At 46.3% G+C, this 15,854-nt stretch overlaps 1 protein-coding gene across 5 annotated transcripts in view; it reads right to left on the reverse strand.

The window, feature by feature from the left end:
- FARP2 (FERM, ARH/RhoGEF and pleckstrin domain protein 2) overlaps positions 1–15,854 on the reverse strand; it is a 242,518-nt gene that overhangs the window by 28,678 nt on the left and 197,986 nt on the right. For all 5 annotated transcript variants that reach the window (XM_024214386.2, XM_024214384.3, XM_024214385.3 and 2 more), the window contains exons 16-17: positions 9,226–9,359; positions 2,121–2,202 (exon numbers count right to left, since the gene is read on the reverse strand). In XM_024214386.2, the coding sequence (XP_024070154.2) occupies positions 2,121–2,202; positions 9,226–9,359 (216 nt within the window). The remainder of the gene's footprint in view (positions 1–2,120; positions 2,203–9,225; positions 9,360–15,854) is intronic.

Genomic DNA, 15,854 nt, shown 5'->3' on the forward strand with positions numbered 1-15,854 from the left:
TTGAGTGGGTCACTGCAGACTACGTGGCTCTGGGAAAAAGGATAAAGGAGTCTGAGGCACAAGTCGTGTTCTTGTCCATCCTCCCTGTTGAAGGAAAAGGCCCAGGTAGGGACCATTGAATTGTGGAGGTAATTGCGTGGTTACGCAGGTGGTGTCAGAGAGAGGGCTTTGGATTCTTCGACCATGGGGTGTTGTTCCAGGAAGAAGGATTGCTAGGAAGAGATGGGATGCACTTAACGAAAAGGGGGAAGAGCCTTCAACTACCTGAAGGGGGTTTCCAAAGAGGATGGAGCTAGGCTGTTCTCAGTGGTGGCAGATGACAGAACAAGAAGCAATGGTCTCAAGTTGCAGTGGGGGAAGTCTAGGTTGGATATTAGGAAAAACTATTTCACTAGGAGGGTGGTGAAGCACTGGAATTGGTTACTTAGGGAGGTGGTGGAATCTCCATCCTTAGAGGTTTTTAAGGTCAGGCTTGACAAAGCCCTGGCTGGGATGATTTAGTTGGGGTTGGTCCTGCTTTGAGCAAGAAGTTGGACTAGATGACCTCCTGAGGTCTCTTCCAACCCTAATCTTCTATGATTCTATACAAAGTGATATATGATGCTAATTATGCTGAAAAATCAGGTCCAAGGTATTTCAAATGGAACATTCCAAAATTCAGAGATATTTTTCATATTTATTTCTCTGTGCCTCAGTTCCCAATTTCTAAAATGCGGATGACACTCCATCTCACGGGATGGTCTGGGGCCACATATTAAACAACAAGGATAAAAGGAAATATTGAATAATTGTTCCTTAAGAGAGCCATTCTGTGCCCTGAATGAGGCTAGGGTGACCAGACAGCAAGTGTTAAAAATCGGGACGGGGATGGGGGGTAATAGGAGCCTATATAAGAAAAAGAACCAAAAATCAGGACTGTCCCTACAAAATCAGGACATCTTGTCACCCTAAATAAGGCAGGCATCATGTGGAAAAAACAGTATGTGATCCCATAATTAATGGCTATCATAATGCATATAACACAAGGGGGCTGAATTAGGGTTGCAGAGGCAGCCTGAGTTCTGGTGTTTCCTAATTTTTGAGTATATGCCATATAAAACAGTAACATGAATCTGAAAAGAAAAAATTAAAAAGTTATAATACAGTTGCTATTGCTGCTTAGTAGTAATTACAGTTTACAATCTACAAAGAGTGTACATAATATTTGACAACCAAAGAGAAAGGAGCTAGTACTGGCAATGTGGACATGTGCAAAGTTTAAGCTGGGTAAGCTTTGGGACTGACTGCAAGCCCGAAAGAGAGAGACTAGAATTCAGAGGGGTGGAGACAGGGTCGAGGAGACAGGGGTAGGGAAGAGACTAGCAAAAGGATTTGTGCCCACTATAGTACACTCCTCTCCAGAACCTGGAATGGAACCCAAAGTTAAGGTAGTTTAAAGACAGCAGGACAGACACCTCCCCCTCACCCCCCCCACACACCACAAAAATCAAACAAAACCAGATGTCCACTGAGACAGAGGATAAAAAATTCTGTAGAAATTAGTTACTATGGTAGAGATTGGTTGCACCAAAATCATGATATTTTTAACCATCTCTTATAGTTCACGTTATAAAAACAAACTGAAGATAGATCAAAAAGGCAGATAAGGATAACTCCAATGACTGAAGAACCCAGTATACTTTTATTATTATATTATTTTGCTACAACTATGCTAGTATAACTGTGTGTGAACGCTATTCCCGAATAAAAATTATTTCATTCCAGAATAATTACTCCAGCATTTTTTTTAAAAAAAGCAGTTATATACTGGCATTGCTATAGTGGAATAATTGTTCCTTTATATCTGTGCTGTTTAATTTCCTCATGCAGACAAACGCTTAGTCTTCTAAGCAGCCAGCTCTTATCAGTCTTAGATGTAGGTGATATAAAATACAATGGCAGTAGTGTTAGTTGCTACAAATAATCTCCTGTTACATTTTGTTTTAAAGTGATTTACAAACCATAATCAATTAATGTACAGATCACTGAGTTGGGTGAAAATGCTACAATTGGAACTACTACCCTGTCAATAAGTGATGCTGATCTGAAAATCTCAGAATTTCAAGAGTCAATTCTTCTACCTTCAGCATACACATGTTCCTCATCATGACATCTCCAATCCGTTGATAATCTCCTTTCACATGAGAGTTGGATTGTCCTTCCCTGAAATAAACACAAACAATGGAAATAAACAATGGAATGAGAAACTGTACTAAGATAAGGGCCCTGGATACACAATTTTTTAGAACAACGCTTCCTCAGCTCTCGTCCCCTAACACCCCTACTCTACTTGCGCTACATTGATATCTTCATCATCTGGACCCATGGAAAAGAAGCCCTTGAGGAATTCCATCATGATTTCAATAATTTCCACCCCACCATCAACCTCAGCCTGGACCAGTCCACAAAAGAGATCCACTTCCTGGACACTACAGTACTAATAAACGACGGCCACATAAACACGACCCTATACCAGAAACCTACTGACCGCTATACTTACCTACATGCTTCCAGCTTTCATCCAGACCACACCACTTGATCCATTGTCTACAGCCAAGCTCTACGATACAATTGTATTTGCTCCAACCCCTCAGACAGAGGCAAACACCTACAAGATCTCTATCAAGCATTCTTACAACTACAATACCCACCTGCTGAAGTGAAAAAACAGATTGACAGAGCCAGATGAGTACCCAGAAGTCACCTACTACAGGACAGGTCCAACAAAGAAAGTAACAGAACACCACTAGCCATCACCTTCAGCCCCCAACTAAAACCTCTCCAGTGCATCATCAAGGATCTACAACCTATCCTGAAGGACGATCCATCACTCTCACAGATCTTGGGAGACAGGCCAGTCCTTGCTTACAGACAGCCTCCAAACCTGAAGCAAATACTCACCAGCAACCACACACCACACAAGAAAAACTCTAACCCAGGAACCTATCCTTGCAACAAAGCCCGTTGCCAACTCTGTCCACATATCTATTCAGGGGATACCATCATAGGACCTAATCACATCAGCCACACTATCAGAGGCTCGTTCACCTGCACATCTACCAATGTGATATATGCCATCATGTGCCAGCAATGCCCCTCTGCTATGTACATTGGCCAAACCAGACAGTCTCTACATAAAAGAATAAATGGACACAAATCAGACATCAAGAATTATAACATTCAAAAACCAGTTGGAGAACACTTCAATCTCCCTGGCCACTCGATTACAGACCTAAAAGTCACAATATTACAACAAAAAAACTTCAAAAACAGACTCCAACGAGAGACTGCTGAATTGGAATTAATTTGCAAATTGGACACCATTAAATTAGGCTTGAACAAAGACTGGGAGTGGATGGACCATTACACAAAGTAAAACTATTTCCCCATGCTTATTTCCCCCCCCCTACAGTTCCTCATATCTCCTTGTCAATTGCTGGAAATGGGCCATTTTCATTACCACTACAAACAGTTTTTTTCCCCCTCTCCTGCTGATAAAAGCTCACCTCAACTGATCACTCTCCTTATAGTGTGTATAGTAACACCCATTGTTTCATGGTGTGTGTATATATATATATATTTTTTCCTACTGTATTTTTCACTAAATGCATCCGACGAAGTAGGCTGTAGCCCACGAAAGCTTATGCTCAAATAAATTTGTTAGTCTCTAAGGTGCCACAAGTACTCCTGTTCTTTTTGTGGATACAGACTAACATGGCTGCTACTCTGAAACAATTTTTTGTGTGTACTAAAGATGACTTTTGGATAACCAAAGGAGACAAGACGTATTCTGCCTTTCAATCCATCTCCCCATGCTTCCTACTTCAGTCGAAATCATGGGGAACAGCAAATATGGTGGCCACAAAAAAGAACAACCAACCACAACCACCCCACAATCACATGAGGAAAGAATCAGAAATTAACTCCATGATGAGGTTGGTATAACTGTTCAGAGATTTGTAAAAATAGTCTTGACAGGGTACCACCTGAGTTTGAATTATTTTTGTTAGTTTTTGTACACTGTATTTGTTCACTTCTGTTCTTCCAGAACTAGGCTGCTGTAACCATATACAATTATTTGGCTTATGCCCTCTCTGTCAGAATCTTCATAAGCTGAGGCACAACAACCAAGTCATGAAATCCAGGGTCTACACAGAGAAAATTTTGTTTGCTACTATAAAGAGGTAGAAAAAAAATCATTAAATCAATTAAATTCCATGAACAGAACTTAGCACATTGGACCTATGATGGCTAGTTAGATTCCAGCACGTTATGTCTCAGGCTACAAGAAAATAACAAAGGTCATTGGTCCTGGAATCCCTTCTCTAAAATCAGAAAAGCTGTTCTGTGAGAAATTAATAACTTTGCTTATGCATCTTTTATTCATAGAAACATTTGTTTTCCAGTTACTTTATTTGGAGATACTTTAACCTGACCAAATAAAATACCCCAAAGAACATGTACTATTATCCTTTTGACCTTGTGTTTCTTCTCTTTGCTAGGGCCAGGAAAATCAGGTCAAAATTTTGGAACAGGGAGCAATAGGTTCTGCTGCAAAAACACATCTGTGCACGCTGAGTACATAACTATACACAAAAAGGTTGATTTTTGTGTATAGTTACACAAAAAGGGCGAACAGCAGAGGCTAACAGAGGGAGTTTGCCTGGGAGCTGTCCGAGAGGAGGTACGCTAAGTGCTGCATTAGGGGGGCTGTGTTGGTGAGTATCTGAGTGTCTGTTGCTGGGATAGTTTGTCAGTTTGACTGTGTGCTTGATTGCTTGCTTGCTTGTTTGTTTGAAAAGTGTGAATTGGGAGTGCTTTGTTCCAGGTGGGCCTTGAGTGGGCCTGACTGGTATATAAGGGCAGTCAGCAGCGAACCTGCTGAGCGGCGAACAGCAGAGGCTAACAGAGGGAGTTTGCCTGGGAGTTCACCTGGGGAGAGCGCACTGAGGCTTTCATCTGTGGGTTTCTCTGACTAGTTACTGGAACAGCTGAGGAAGCTCTTAAGAGGAAGGTGATATGGAAGGTGAGCGATCAGCTGTTGTAACCTGCATAGGTTGTGCCATGTTTGTCTTTCTTCCACAGGACAGAAGCGACTTTGTCTGTACAAAGTGCAAGCTGGTCTCCATATTGGAAGAGAAGGTTCGAGGTCTGGAGAAACGAGTATCGACTCTGCATTGGATAAGGGAAAATGAAGATTTCCTGGACAGACGTCAGGAGATGCTTCTACGGCCACAATGTTCTGAAGATTCAGAGCAGGCGCAGCAGGGACAGAAGGATGGTGAAGAAATTTGGCAGCATGTGACCTCCAGAAGGAGAAAGAGGAGCGTCCATGTACCAGCAATGCAGATACAGGTGAGCAACCGTTTTCATGTTCTCTCCACAGGTACTAATTCGGAGAGTGGACTAGATGATACATCTGAGGGAAGGGAGCAGAAGGAGACTCCACCGATTGGAAGGCATGAGATGCACTGTCCTAGGGATGGGGGTCCCACGACTACCGCTCCCAAGAGAAGGAGGTGGGTGGTGGTGGTCGGGGACTCCCTAATCAGGGGGACTGAGTCATCTATCTGCCGCCCCAAACAGGAAAACCGAGAGGTCTGCTCCTTGCCGTCACAATGTGACGGAGAGACTGCCGAGATTTATCAAGCCCTTGGATCACTACCCCTTCCTGCTTCTCCACATGGGCACCAACGATACTGAGTGGATCACTGCAGACTACATGGCTCTGGGAAGAAGGATAAAGGAGTTTGAGGCACAAGAGGTGTTCTCGTCCATCCTCTCTGTGGAAGGAAAAGGCCCAGGTAGAGACCGTCGAATCGTGGAAGTCAATGAATGGCTACGCAGGTGGTGTCGGAGAGAAGGCTTTGGATTCTTTGACCATGGGATGGTGTTCCAAGAAGGAGGAGTGCTAGGCAGAGAAGGGCTCCACCTAACGAAGAGAGGGAAGAGCATCTTTGCAAGCAGGCTGGCTAACCTAGTGAGGAGGGCTTTAAACTAGGTTCACCGGGGGAAGGAGACCAAAGCCCTGAGGTAAGTGGGGAAATGGGATCCTGGGAGGAAGCAAGAGCAGGAGAGCACAAGAGGGGAGGACTCCTGTCTCATACTGAGAAAGCTGGATGATCAGCAAGTTATCTTAAGTGCCTATACACAAATGCAAGAAGCCTGGGAAACAAGCAGGGAGAACTGGAAGTCCTGGCACATGACTCACATGACTGGAGTACTGTCATGGATGGATATAAACTGTTCAGGAAGGACAGGGAGGGCAGAAAAGGTGGAGGAGTTGCATTGTATGTAAGAGAGGAGTATGACTGCTCAGAGCTCCGGTATGAAACTGCAGAAAAACCTGAAAGTCCCTGGATAAAGTTGAGAAGTGTGAGCAACAAGGGTGATGTCGTGGTCGGAGTCTGCTATAGACCACCAGACCAGGGGGATGAGGTGGACGAGGCGTTCTTCCAGCAACTAACAGAAGTTGCTAGATCACAGGCCCTGGTTCTCATGGGAGACTTTAATCACCCTGATATCTGCTGGGAGAGCAATACAGCGGTGCACAGACAATCCAGGAAGTTTTTGGAAAGTGTAAGGGACAATTTCCTGGTGCAAGTGCTGGAGGAACCAACTAGGGGCAGAGCTTTTCTTGACCTGCTACTCACAAACAGGGAAGAATTAGTAGGGGAAGCAAAAGTGGATGGGAACCTGGGAGGCAGTGACCATGAGATGATCGAGTTCAGGATCCTGACACAAGGAAGAAAGGAGAGCAGCAGAATACGGACCCTGGACTTCAGAAAAGCAGACTTTGACTCCCTCAGGGAACAGATGGGCAGGATTCCCTGGGAGAATAACATGAAGGGCAAAGGGGTCCAGGAGAGCTGGCTGTATTTTAAAGAATCCTTATTGTGGTTGCAGGAACAAACCATCCCGACGTGTAGAAAGAATAGTAAATATGGCAGGCGACCAGCTTGGCTTAACAGTGAAATCCTTGCTGACCTTAAACGCAAAAAAGAAGCTTACAAGAAGTGGAAGATTGGACAAATGACCAGGGAGGAGTATAAAAATATTGCTCAGGCATGCAAGAGTGAAATCAGGAAGGCCAAATCGCACTTGGAGTTGCAGCTAGCAAGAGATGTTAAGAGTAACAAGAAGGGTTTCTTCAGGTATGTTAGCAACAAGAAGAAAGTCAAGGAAAGTGTGGGCCCCTTACTGAATGAGGGAGGCAACCTAGTGACAGAGGATGTGGAAAAAGCTAATGTACTCAATGCTTTTTTTGCTTCTGTCTTCACAAACAAGGTCAGCTCCCAGACTGCTGGACTGGGCAGCACAGTATGGGGAGGAGGTGACCAGCCCTCCGTGGAGAAAGAAGTGGTTCGGGACTATTTAGAAAAACTGGATGAGCACAAATCCATGGGGCCAGATGCGCTGCATCCGAGGGTGCTAAAGGAGTTGGCGGATGTGATTGCGGAGCCATTGGCCATCATCTTTGAAAACTCATGGCGATCGGGGGAGGTCCCGGATGACTGGAAAAAGGCTAATGTAGTGCCCAGCTTTAAAAAAGGGAAGAAGGAGGATCCGGGGAACTACAGGCCAGTCAGCCTCACCTCAGTCCCTGGAAAAATCATGGAACAGGTCCTCAAGGAATCAATTATGAAACACTTAGAGGAGAGGAAAGTGATCAGGAACAGTCAGCATGGATTCACCAAGGGGAAGTCGTGCCTGACTAACCTAATTGCCTTCTATGAGGAGATAACTGGCTCTCTGGATGAGGGGAAAGCAGTGGATGTGTTATTCCTTGACTTTAGCAAAGCTTTTGATACGGTCTCCTCAGTATTCTTGCCGCCAAGTTAAAGAAGTATGGGCTGGATGAATGGACTGTAAGGTGGATAGAAAGCTGGCTAGATCGTCGGGCTCAACGGGTAGTGATCAATGGCTCCATGTCTAGTTGGCAGCCGGTTTCAAGCGGAGTGCCCCAAGGGTCGGTCCTGGGGCCAGTTTTGTTTAATATCTTTATTAATGATCTGGAGGATGGTGTGGACTGCACTCTCAGCAAGTTTGCAGATGACACTAAACTGGGAGGCGCTGGAGGGTAGGGATCAGATACAGAGGGACCTAGACAAATTGGAGGATTGGGCCAAAAGAAACCTGATGAGGTTCAACAAGGACAAGTGCAGAGTCCTGCACTTAGGACGGAAGAATCCTATGCACTGCTACAGACTAGGGACCGAATGGCTAGGTAGCAGTTCTGCAGAAAAGGACCTAGGGGTCACAGTGGACGAGAAGCTGGATATGAGTCATCAGTGTGCTCTTGTTGCCAAGAAGGCTAATGGCATTTTGGGCTGTATAAGTAGGGGCATTGCCAGCAGATCGAGGGATGTCATCGTTCCCCTTTATGCGACATTGGTGAGGCCTCATCTGGAGTACTGTGTCCAGTTTTGGGCCCCACACTACAAGAAGGATGTGGAAATATTGGAAAGAGTCCAACGGAGGGCAACAAAAATCCTTAGGGGTCTTGAGCACATGACTTATGAGGAGAGGCTGAGGGAACTGGGATTGTTTAGTCTCCAGAAGAGAAGAATGAGGGGGGATTTGATAGCTGCTTTCAACTACCTGAAGGGGGGTTCCAGAGAGGATGGAGCTCGGCTGTTCTCAGTGGTGGCAGTTGACAGAACAAGGAGCAATGGTCTCAAGTTGCAGTGGGGGAGGTCTAGGTTGGATATTAGGAAACACTATTTCACTAGGAGGGTGGTGAAGCACTGGAATGCTTTACCTAGGGAGGTGGTGGAATCTCCTTCCTTGGAGGTTTTTAAGGCCTGGGTTGACAAAGCCCTGGCTGGGATGATTTAGTTGGGAATTGGTCCTGCTTTGAGCAGGGGGTTGGACTAGATGACCTCCTGAGGTCCCTTCCAACCCTGATATTCTATGATTAGGTACGCTATTATATAATTTACATGTACAAATCTGAGGGATTGTGGGGACAATAATGCATGAAATTGTGGCCTTTTAAGAGTATTCTAGCTGTAGTTTTCCCCCTTCTATAATTTATATTTTTAAAAACACCTCTTCATTTATTCCTTTTACACAGTTTCAGAAGTGCCAAATTGTACAGATTTGAGGATCATCTACAGCCTTCGCTTGAGCATACAGCAGACAATCCCCAAGAACTCAGGCACAAAGCTCACTATTAATTCTTACCATAGTGCTACCCTCTGCTCCATCTCTTTCAGGAAACTTCGGTGAAACTCATAGATTGGATCTATATTAGAGAAGAGCAGTGTCATCAGTCCTTCAGGCATGGCATTCTCCTTGATGACTGCACTGCGGAACCACTGCAGGAGAAAATATAAATAATGGTCATTTGTCAAATGTTATTAACAGACAATCTGAATTTTAGCTCCTGAAGATACGGGGAGAGAAAGAGCAGGAGGAAAAGGGAAACGTCTAAGGAAGAGATCATCTAGAGAATATAAAGAAAGATGCAATTTCTCTCCTCACCCCCTCAAAAATTTGAAGCAAGTCATTTGGCCCCAGCCATAGGCATATTCCATGTTCCAGTGGCAAGATGCAGATAGACCATTCTATAACCATAATAAATTATATGATTCTGGAACTTTCCCACAACCAGTGTTGTATAATTGCTTTTATTTCAACACTAATGTAATGGTTCTTTTGTAAAGCTTGTAACAGTAAATGGAGTTTTTCAGCAGTTGGAGACATTGAGAAAAAATATATAATACAAAGCAAAATATCTTTAGTTCCCAGTGTTTTCACAGGGAGGAAGGGAACATACCTTATGTCTTTGAGGTGCCAAGTATTTCAGTTATCTTATGTACAGTTTAGAATTTCTCAGGTGAAAGAGGAGGAAGTTACTCACATTGTGCAGTAACGATGGTTCTTCGAGATGTGTCCCCCCTATGGGTGCTCCACTGTAAGTGTGCATGCGTCCCCGCATTGCCAAGCAGAGAATTTTAATAGCAGTCCGTCCCATCCGCACATGTGCATTGCCTCACCCGCCACGAGGCTAGCTAGCATGCGCAGGCATTTCCCTCTCCGTTCCTTCTCTACCGCAGTATTTATTAGCAAAACTCCAAAGTAGAGGGGAGTAGGGTGGGTCGTGGAGCATCCATAGAGACAAACATCTCGAAGAACCATCGTTACTGCACAAAGTGAGTAACTTCTTCTTTGTCTTCGGGTACTGTCCCTATGGGTGCTCCACTGTAGGTAACTCCTGAACAGTTACCTTGTGCAGTAACTGAGGTTCTTCAAGATGTGTGTCCCTGTGAGTGCTCCATTTCAGGTATTGGTGCGTCCCGGTGCCGTTGATTGGAGATTTATGGTGGCAGTATCCGCACAGGTTATGCGTGCGCAGTAGGCATCTTGTGGTGCCATTAGTGCTGCGTCTAGCGCGCGCACAACCCGAGCCCTCCAGTTCCTTCTCTATCACAGAGTCCTAGCAGCGAACTCCGAAGTAGAGGGGAGGAGGGTGGGTAGTGGAGCACCCACAGGGAGACATCTTGAAGAACCTCAGTTACTGCACAAGGTGAGTAACCCTCTCTTCTTCTTCTTTGAGTGCTGTCCCTGTGGGTGCTCCACTTCAGGTGACTGTAAAGCAGTGCCCCTCAGAAGGCAGGAGGGACTTCAGGTTCATTTGAGTCGTAGAGATAAGTACAGTTAGGCCAACTATGGCATCAGCCCTGGAGTCTTGAGTGATTGCATAGTGCTCAGTGAATGTGCGGACAGAGACCCAAGTGGCCACCCTACAAATCTCTAGTATTGGAACATTGTTTAGGAATGCTATTGAGGTTGAAACTGATCATGTGGAATGCACTCTGATGTGGGTAAGAGGGTCTGCATTCCGAATACGATAGCAAATGTTGAATGCATGTAGAGATCTATTTAGACAGTCTGAGTGGAGATTGCACAGCCTTTCAAATGCTTGGTAGTAGAAACGAAAAGTCTAGGAGATTTCCAGAAAGGTTTGGTCCTTTCCAGGTAAAACACTAATGCTCCCCCGACGTCCAATGTATGCAAGACAGTCTCTGTTGGAGTCTCATGAGGCTTGGGATAGAACGTAGGAAGATGGATTGGTTGGTTCATATGAAAGGATGATGTTACCTTTGGTAGAAATTTTGGGTGCGGACGTAGCATGACCTTGTCTTTGAAGAATACTGTGTAGGGAGGATAGGCCATGAGAGCCCCTATCTCACTCACCCATCTGGCGGAAACAATAGTGACCAAGTGTAGGAGGGAACAGGTGGCTGGGGATTCAAATGGTGTTCTGGTGAGGTCTTTCAATACCAGACTGAGATCCCAGGCCGGAGTAGGTTGGCGAACCTCTGGGTAAATGTTCTGGAGACGCGAGGAAGTGTTAAGTGATGGGGTGCGTGAAGACTGAGGTCCCATCAATCTCATGATAGAATGCTGTAATGGCTGCAAGGTGGACTTTGATTGAGCTTGCTACTAAACCCGAGCATTTCAGCTCCAGTAGGTATTCCAGCACTAATGGTAGCAGTGTTGTGGCGGCCAGCATGTGTTTTTCTTGACACCAGGAGGAGAATCTCTTCCGGTTTTGAAGGTAAGTATTATGCGTGGTTACTTTCCTGCTGTTTAGTAATACGTGTTTGACTTGTTCCGAGCAAGCTAGTTTGCCATAATGGAACCATGTTTGTAGGTGGAGTTCCTCCAGATTTGGGTGAAGAGTGCAATCGTTGTTCTGAGACAGCAGGTCCAGACGGCAAGGGAGAGCTTGAGGGGCACATATCGCCATGTTCACCAAAGGGTACCATGCTTGCCCGGACCACATCAGGACTATGAGGATAACCTTGGCCTTGTCTAGGCATATCTTGTGTACCACGCATGATATTAGGGGAATCTGTGGGAACACGTATGAGTTGTGCATCCCATATGAGGAGGAAGATAGTCCCCCAGTGATTGTGGTCCCATTCCCGCTCTCGAGCGGAACATTGCGCATTTGTGCTTTTTTGGAGATGTGAACAGGTCGATGAGGGGAGTGCCCCACCGGCAGAATATGGATAGTAGGACTCCGTCATTCATTTCCCATTTGTGTTCTCAAGAGGCGTACCTGGTGAGTTTGTCTGCCGACATGTTCTGACAGCCAGGAAGGTTTGTGTTATGATGTATGCGCTAGTTCCACAGTTTCATGGCTTCGGTGCATAGCGAGTAAGATTGAGCACCCCCGTGGCAACTGATGTAAAACATGCAAGCAATGTTGTCGGTCATTATATGAATTGATTCGTTCTTTATGCAAGGCAGAAAGCGTCTGCTGGCATTGCGGACCGCGCGTAGCTCTAATAGATTGATGTGTAGCTGAGTCTTCGCAAGAGACCATTTGCCTGGAACCATGTGCTGATGCCTATCAGCGAGGCGTCTGTCATGATTACTATTGATGGGGGTTCCTGTTGGAACGGAATGCCCATGCATACATTTTCTGGTCTTGTCCACCAGTGTAGAGAGTCCAGGATATGGGGTGGTACTGTAAGTCATTTGTGCAGGCTATGCTTGCTGGGTATGTATGCCGAGCTTAACCAGTCCTGTAGGCAGGGCATATGTAGTCCTGCGTGTTGTACCACGAACGCTGAAGCTGCCATGTGTCCTAGAAGTTGCAGGACAGTACGAACCACTATTTGGGGGCTGACTCTTACCTCTGAGATAAGGTTTGTCAGAGTTGCGAATCTGTGCAGTGCAGGGATGCCTTGACTTCTATGGCACTGAGATGTGCCCCAATGAAGTCCAGTGCTGGACAGGGATTAGAGTGGATTTTCGTTCGTTTAACTGTAGCCCTAGATCCCTGAAGAGTGCTATCGTCGTCTGGACTGTGCCCTGTGCTTCTTGTTGAGTTGGGCCTTTGAGAAGGCAATCGTCCAGGTAAAGGAAGATCATAATTCCCTGTTTGCGTAGATGTGCCACTACTACTGCTAGGGTTTTGGAGAAAACTCTTGGTGCAGTAGATAGGCCAAATGGTAGTACTCTGTACTGGAAGTGTTTGTGTCCTACTGCGAATCGCAGAAATTTCCTGTGAGCGGGGTGTATGGTAATATGAAAATAAGTATCTTGAAGGTCAAAGGCTGAAAACCAGTCCCCCTTTTGCAGTGCTGGAAGTATCGTGCCCAGTGTGATCATCTTGAACTTTTGAGTGCATACAAACTTGTTGAGCTTCCTGAGATCCAAGATAGGTCTCCATCCCCCATTCTTATTCTCGGTCAAGAAGTAGTGGGAGTAGAACCCGTTCCCCCTGTATTGTGAAGGTACCCATTCCACGGCACCTAGTTGAAGAAAATGATTGACTTCTTGTCGTAATAGGTGCTTGTGAGAAGGTTCCCTGAAGAGGGATGGGGAAGGGGGGAGGGTAGATGGTTGGGAGGTAAAGGAGATGGTATATCCCAATCCTACGATATCCAACACCCATTGGTCCATGGTTATTGACTGCTAGATGTGGCAGAATGGGTGAAGCTGGTGACCAAAGCATGGGGACAGATTTGGTGTAAGCACTGCCTGGTGAGGGAAGTCATACACACCCTTGCCAAAAACTTCAAAATTGTTGTTTGGGTGGAACTGTTTGAGAAGTCAACGGTTGAGATCGAGGTGTTTCTCCATCGCTGCGAACATTGGCATTGTCTTTGATTCTCGTATTGCCGCTGTTGCTGTCAGTTGAAAGAGGAATCCCTGTTCCACTTATAAGGCTGGAATCGTCTTCTCTTCGCAGGTGGAGTGTAGATCCCCAAATTGCAGAGAGTGGCTCGAGAATCTTTCATTGAGTGGAGCACCTCGTCTGTCTTGGCCAAAAATAGCTTCTCTCAGTCGAAAGGTAGGTCCTTGAACTTGGTTTGGAGCTCTTTAGGTACGCCAGAGGATTGTAACCAGGATACCTGGTGCATGATGACAGCCATGGCCATGGTTCTGGCTGCCGTGGCCATGATGTCCAAAGACGCTTGGAGGGCTGTTTTAGCTATGAGTTGACCCTTGGTGGCATCGACCACCAAGGAGTTGGGAGGCAGGAGCGAGAAGAGGAAGTCCACCCTTTGGCAGGGACATACTACTTTATTTTAGCCCTTTAGCATGTCGGAGAAATTGAGGCCAGTGTCTGCCAGACTGTTTTTGCTGCTTCCAAAATCGCATCATTGATGGGCAGAGCAATTTTGGAAGTAGATGAAGGTAGTAACATTTGTAACAGCTTGTGTTGGTTTGTCTGCACTTCCTCCAATGGGATGTCCTCGCTTTGGTTGACCCGTTTAAACAGTTCCTGGAACTGTCTGAAGTCATCTACCAAGGTAGGTGGCGGTGGCATGATTACCTCATCCGGGGAGGAGGAAGAATTGTGAGCATGAGATTCGCTTCCTGATCAGTGCCTGTTTCTGTGTTATCCCCAACATCCTGAGCCTCCGTTGGCTGCAGGGTGGGAGACGTGGGATTAGACTTCAGCTCGCCTCTATGAGCCATGGGTGGCCTGGAGTGGGGGCCCTGGTAAATTGCTCAGGGTTCCCAATGTGTCCATTGCAGTGGGAAGCCCATCGGTGGACACATCCACAGTGGTCCATATCATGGTTGAACCGGCTGGTTGTAAGGGTATTTTGGGCCCCATCTGGCTCCAGGGTGGTCGGTGGTCTTTCGGTGAGGAGTGGTGCGGCGAGAAAGTGCATGGTTCCTACACATCATCATCATCTTCACTGGATGAGTGTACCACGTCATGAACAGTATGGCGATCTCCGCTATAACTTACAGGAGAGCCCTCAGTACTGAGTAGTGGGGACTGCGGTGCCGACGAGACAGCCAAGTCACTCTGTTGCAGCAGATTTTGTGGTGGTTCTAATATCAGTACTGTCAGGGCGCTCTTATCGGTGCCAACGCCGGTGCCGTCAGTTGTTGTGTTGGTTTAGTTGGCGCGGTCAGTGCCAACTGGGTTTTCTCAACCACTGCTGACTGCGATGTTGGTGCTGGGGGTGGAGGCATGGTGCCTGAGGAGACGCTCGGTACAGAGTCCCTTATGGGTGAATTCGGTGCCATGGAGAAGACATGTCGCTGTCTGTGCCTTGATTCTGTCTCCTTCGCTCAGGACTCAGCGGTGCCCTGAGAGTCGTAGGTGCTCACTTGAGCATGTGTCGGTAGTGACCTGGCAGGAGACCACCTTATGTTTCTGCGGTGCTCTCTGCAGAGACGTCTGTGCCCTCTTCCTCAGTCTTTTAGAGGGAGACACCTCTCCTGTCCCTGCAAGGAGGGTGTCCAGAGAGGAGGTCTGCTGGTCTGGCTCTGGTTGGAGAGATTTCTCCATCAGTATCATTTTCAACCAGAGATCTCGGTCATGCCGGGCTCTCGCTTTCAGATTACTGCAGTGGGTGCATTTTTGCGGGATATGCGCCTCCCCAAGACATTGGACATACAAAGAGTGTCCGTCCAAAACAGGCACTGCTTTGTGGCAAGAGCCACATTGCTTAAAGCCTGGGGAGCCAGGCATCTTAACGGTTAACCGACCCCGGTGTGGGGAAACTATGGGGAGTGTAAACTGAGAACGTAAACTTTTTTTTTGGTTTTACTAAAACCATCACTAACACTAACTACAACTATTAGAAAGACTAACTACTTAAACTGCTATTTTTATAAGTTGGACGGCTGAGAAGGACCCGGATGGCTTGGGTCGTGTGTGCTCTAGACGCAGCACCAACGGCACCACAAGATGCCTACTGCGCACATGCGACCTGCACAAACACTGCAACCATAAATCTCCAATTGACGGTGCCAGGACGCACCGGCACCTGAAGTGGAGGACTCACAGGGACAGCACTCGAAGAAGAATTTCTATTTTTTCAAGT

This window comes from Terrapene carolina, unplaced genomic scaffold (genome assembly GCF_002925995.2).
Source record: "Terrapene carolina triunguis isolate 2854851 unplaced genomic scaffold, T_m_triunguis-2.0 Scaffold837, whole genome shotgun sequence".
NCBI lineage: Eukaryota > Metazoa > Chordata > Testudines > Emydidae > Terrapene > Terrapene triunguis.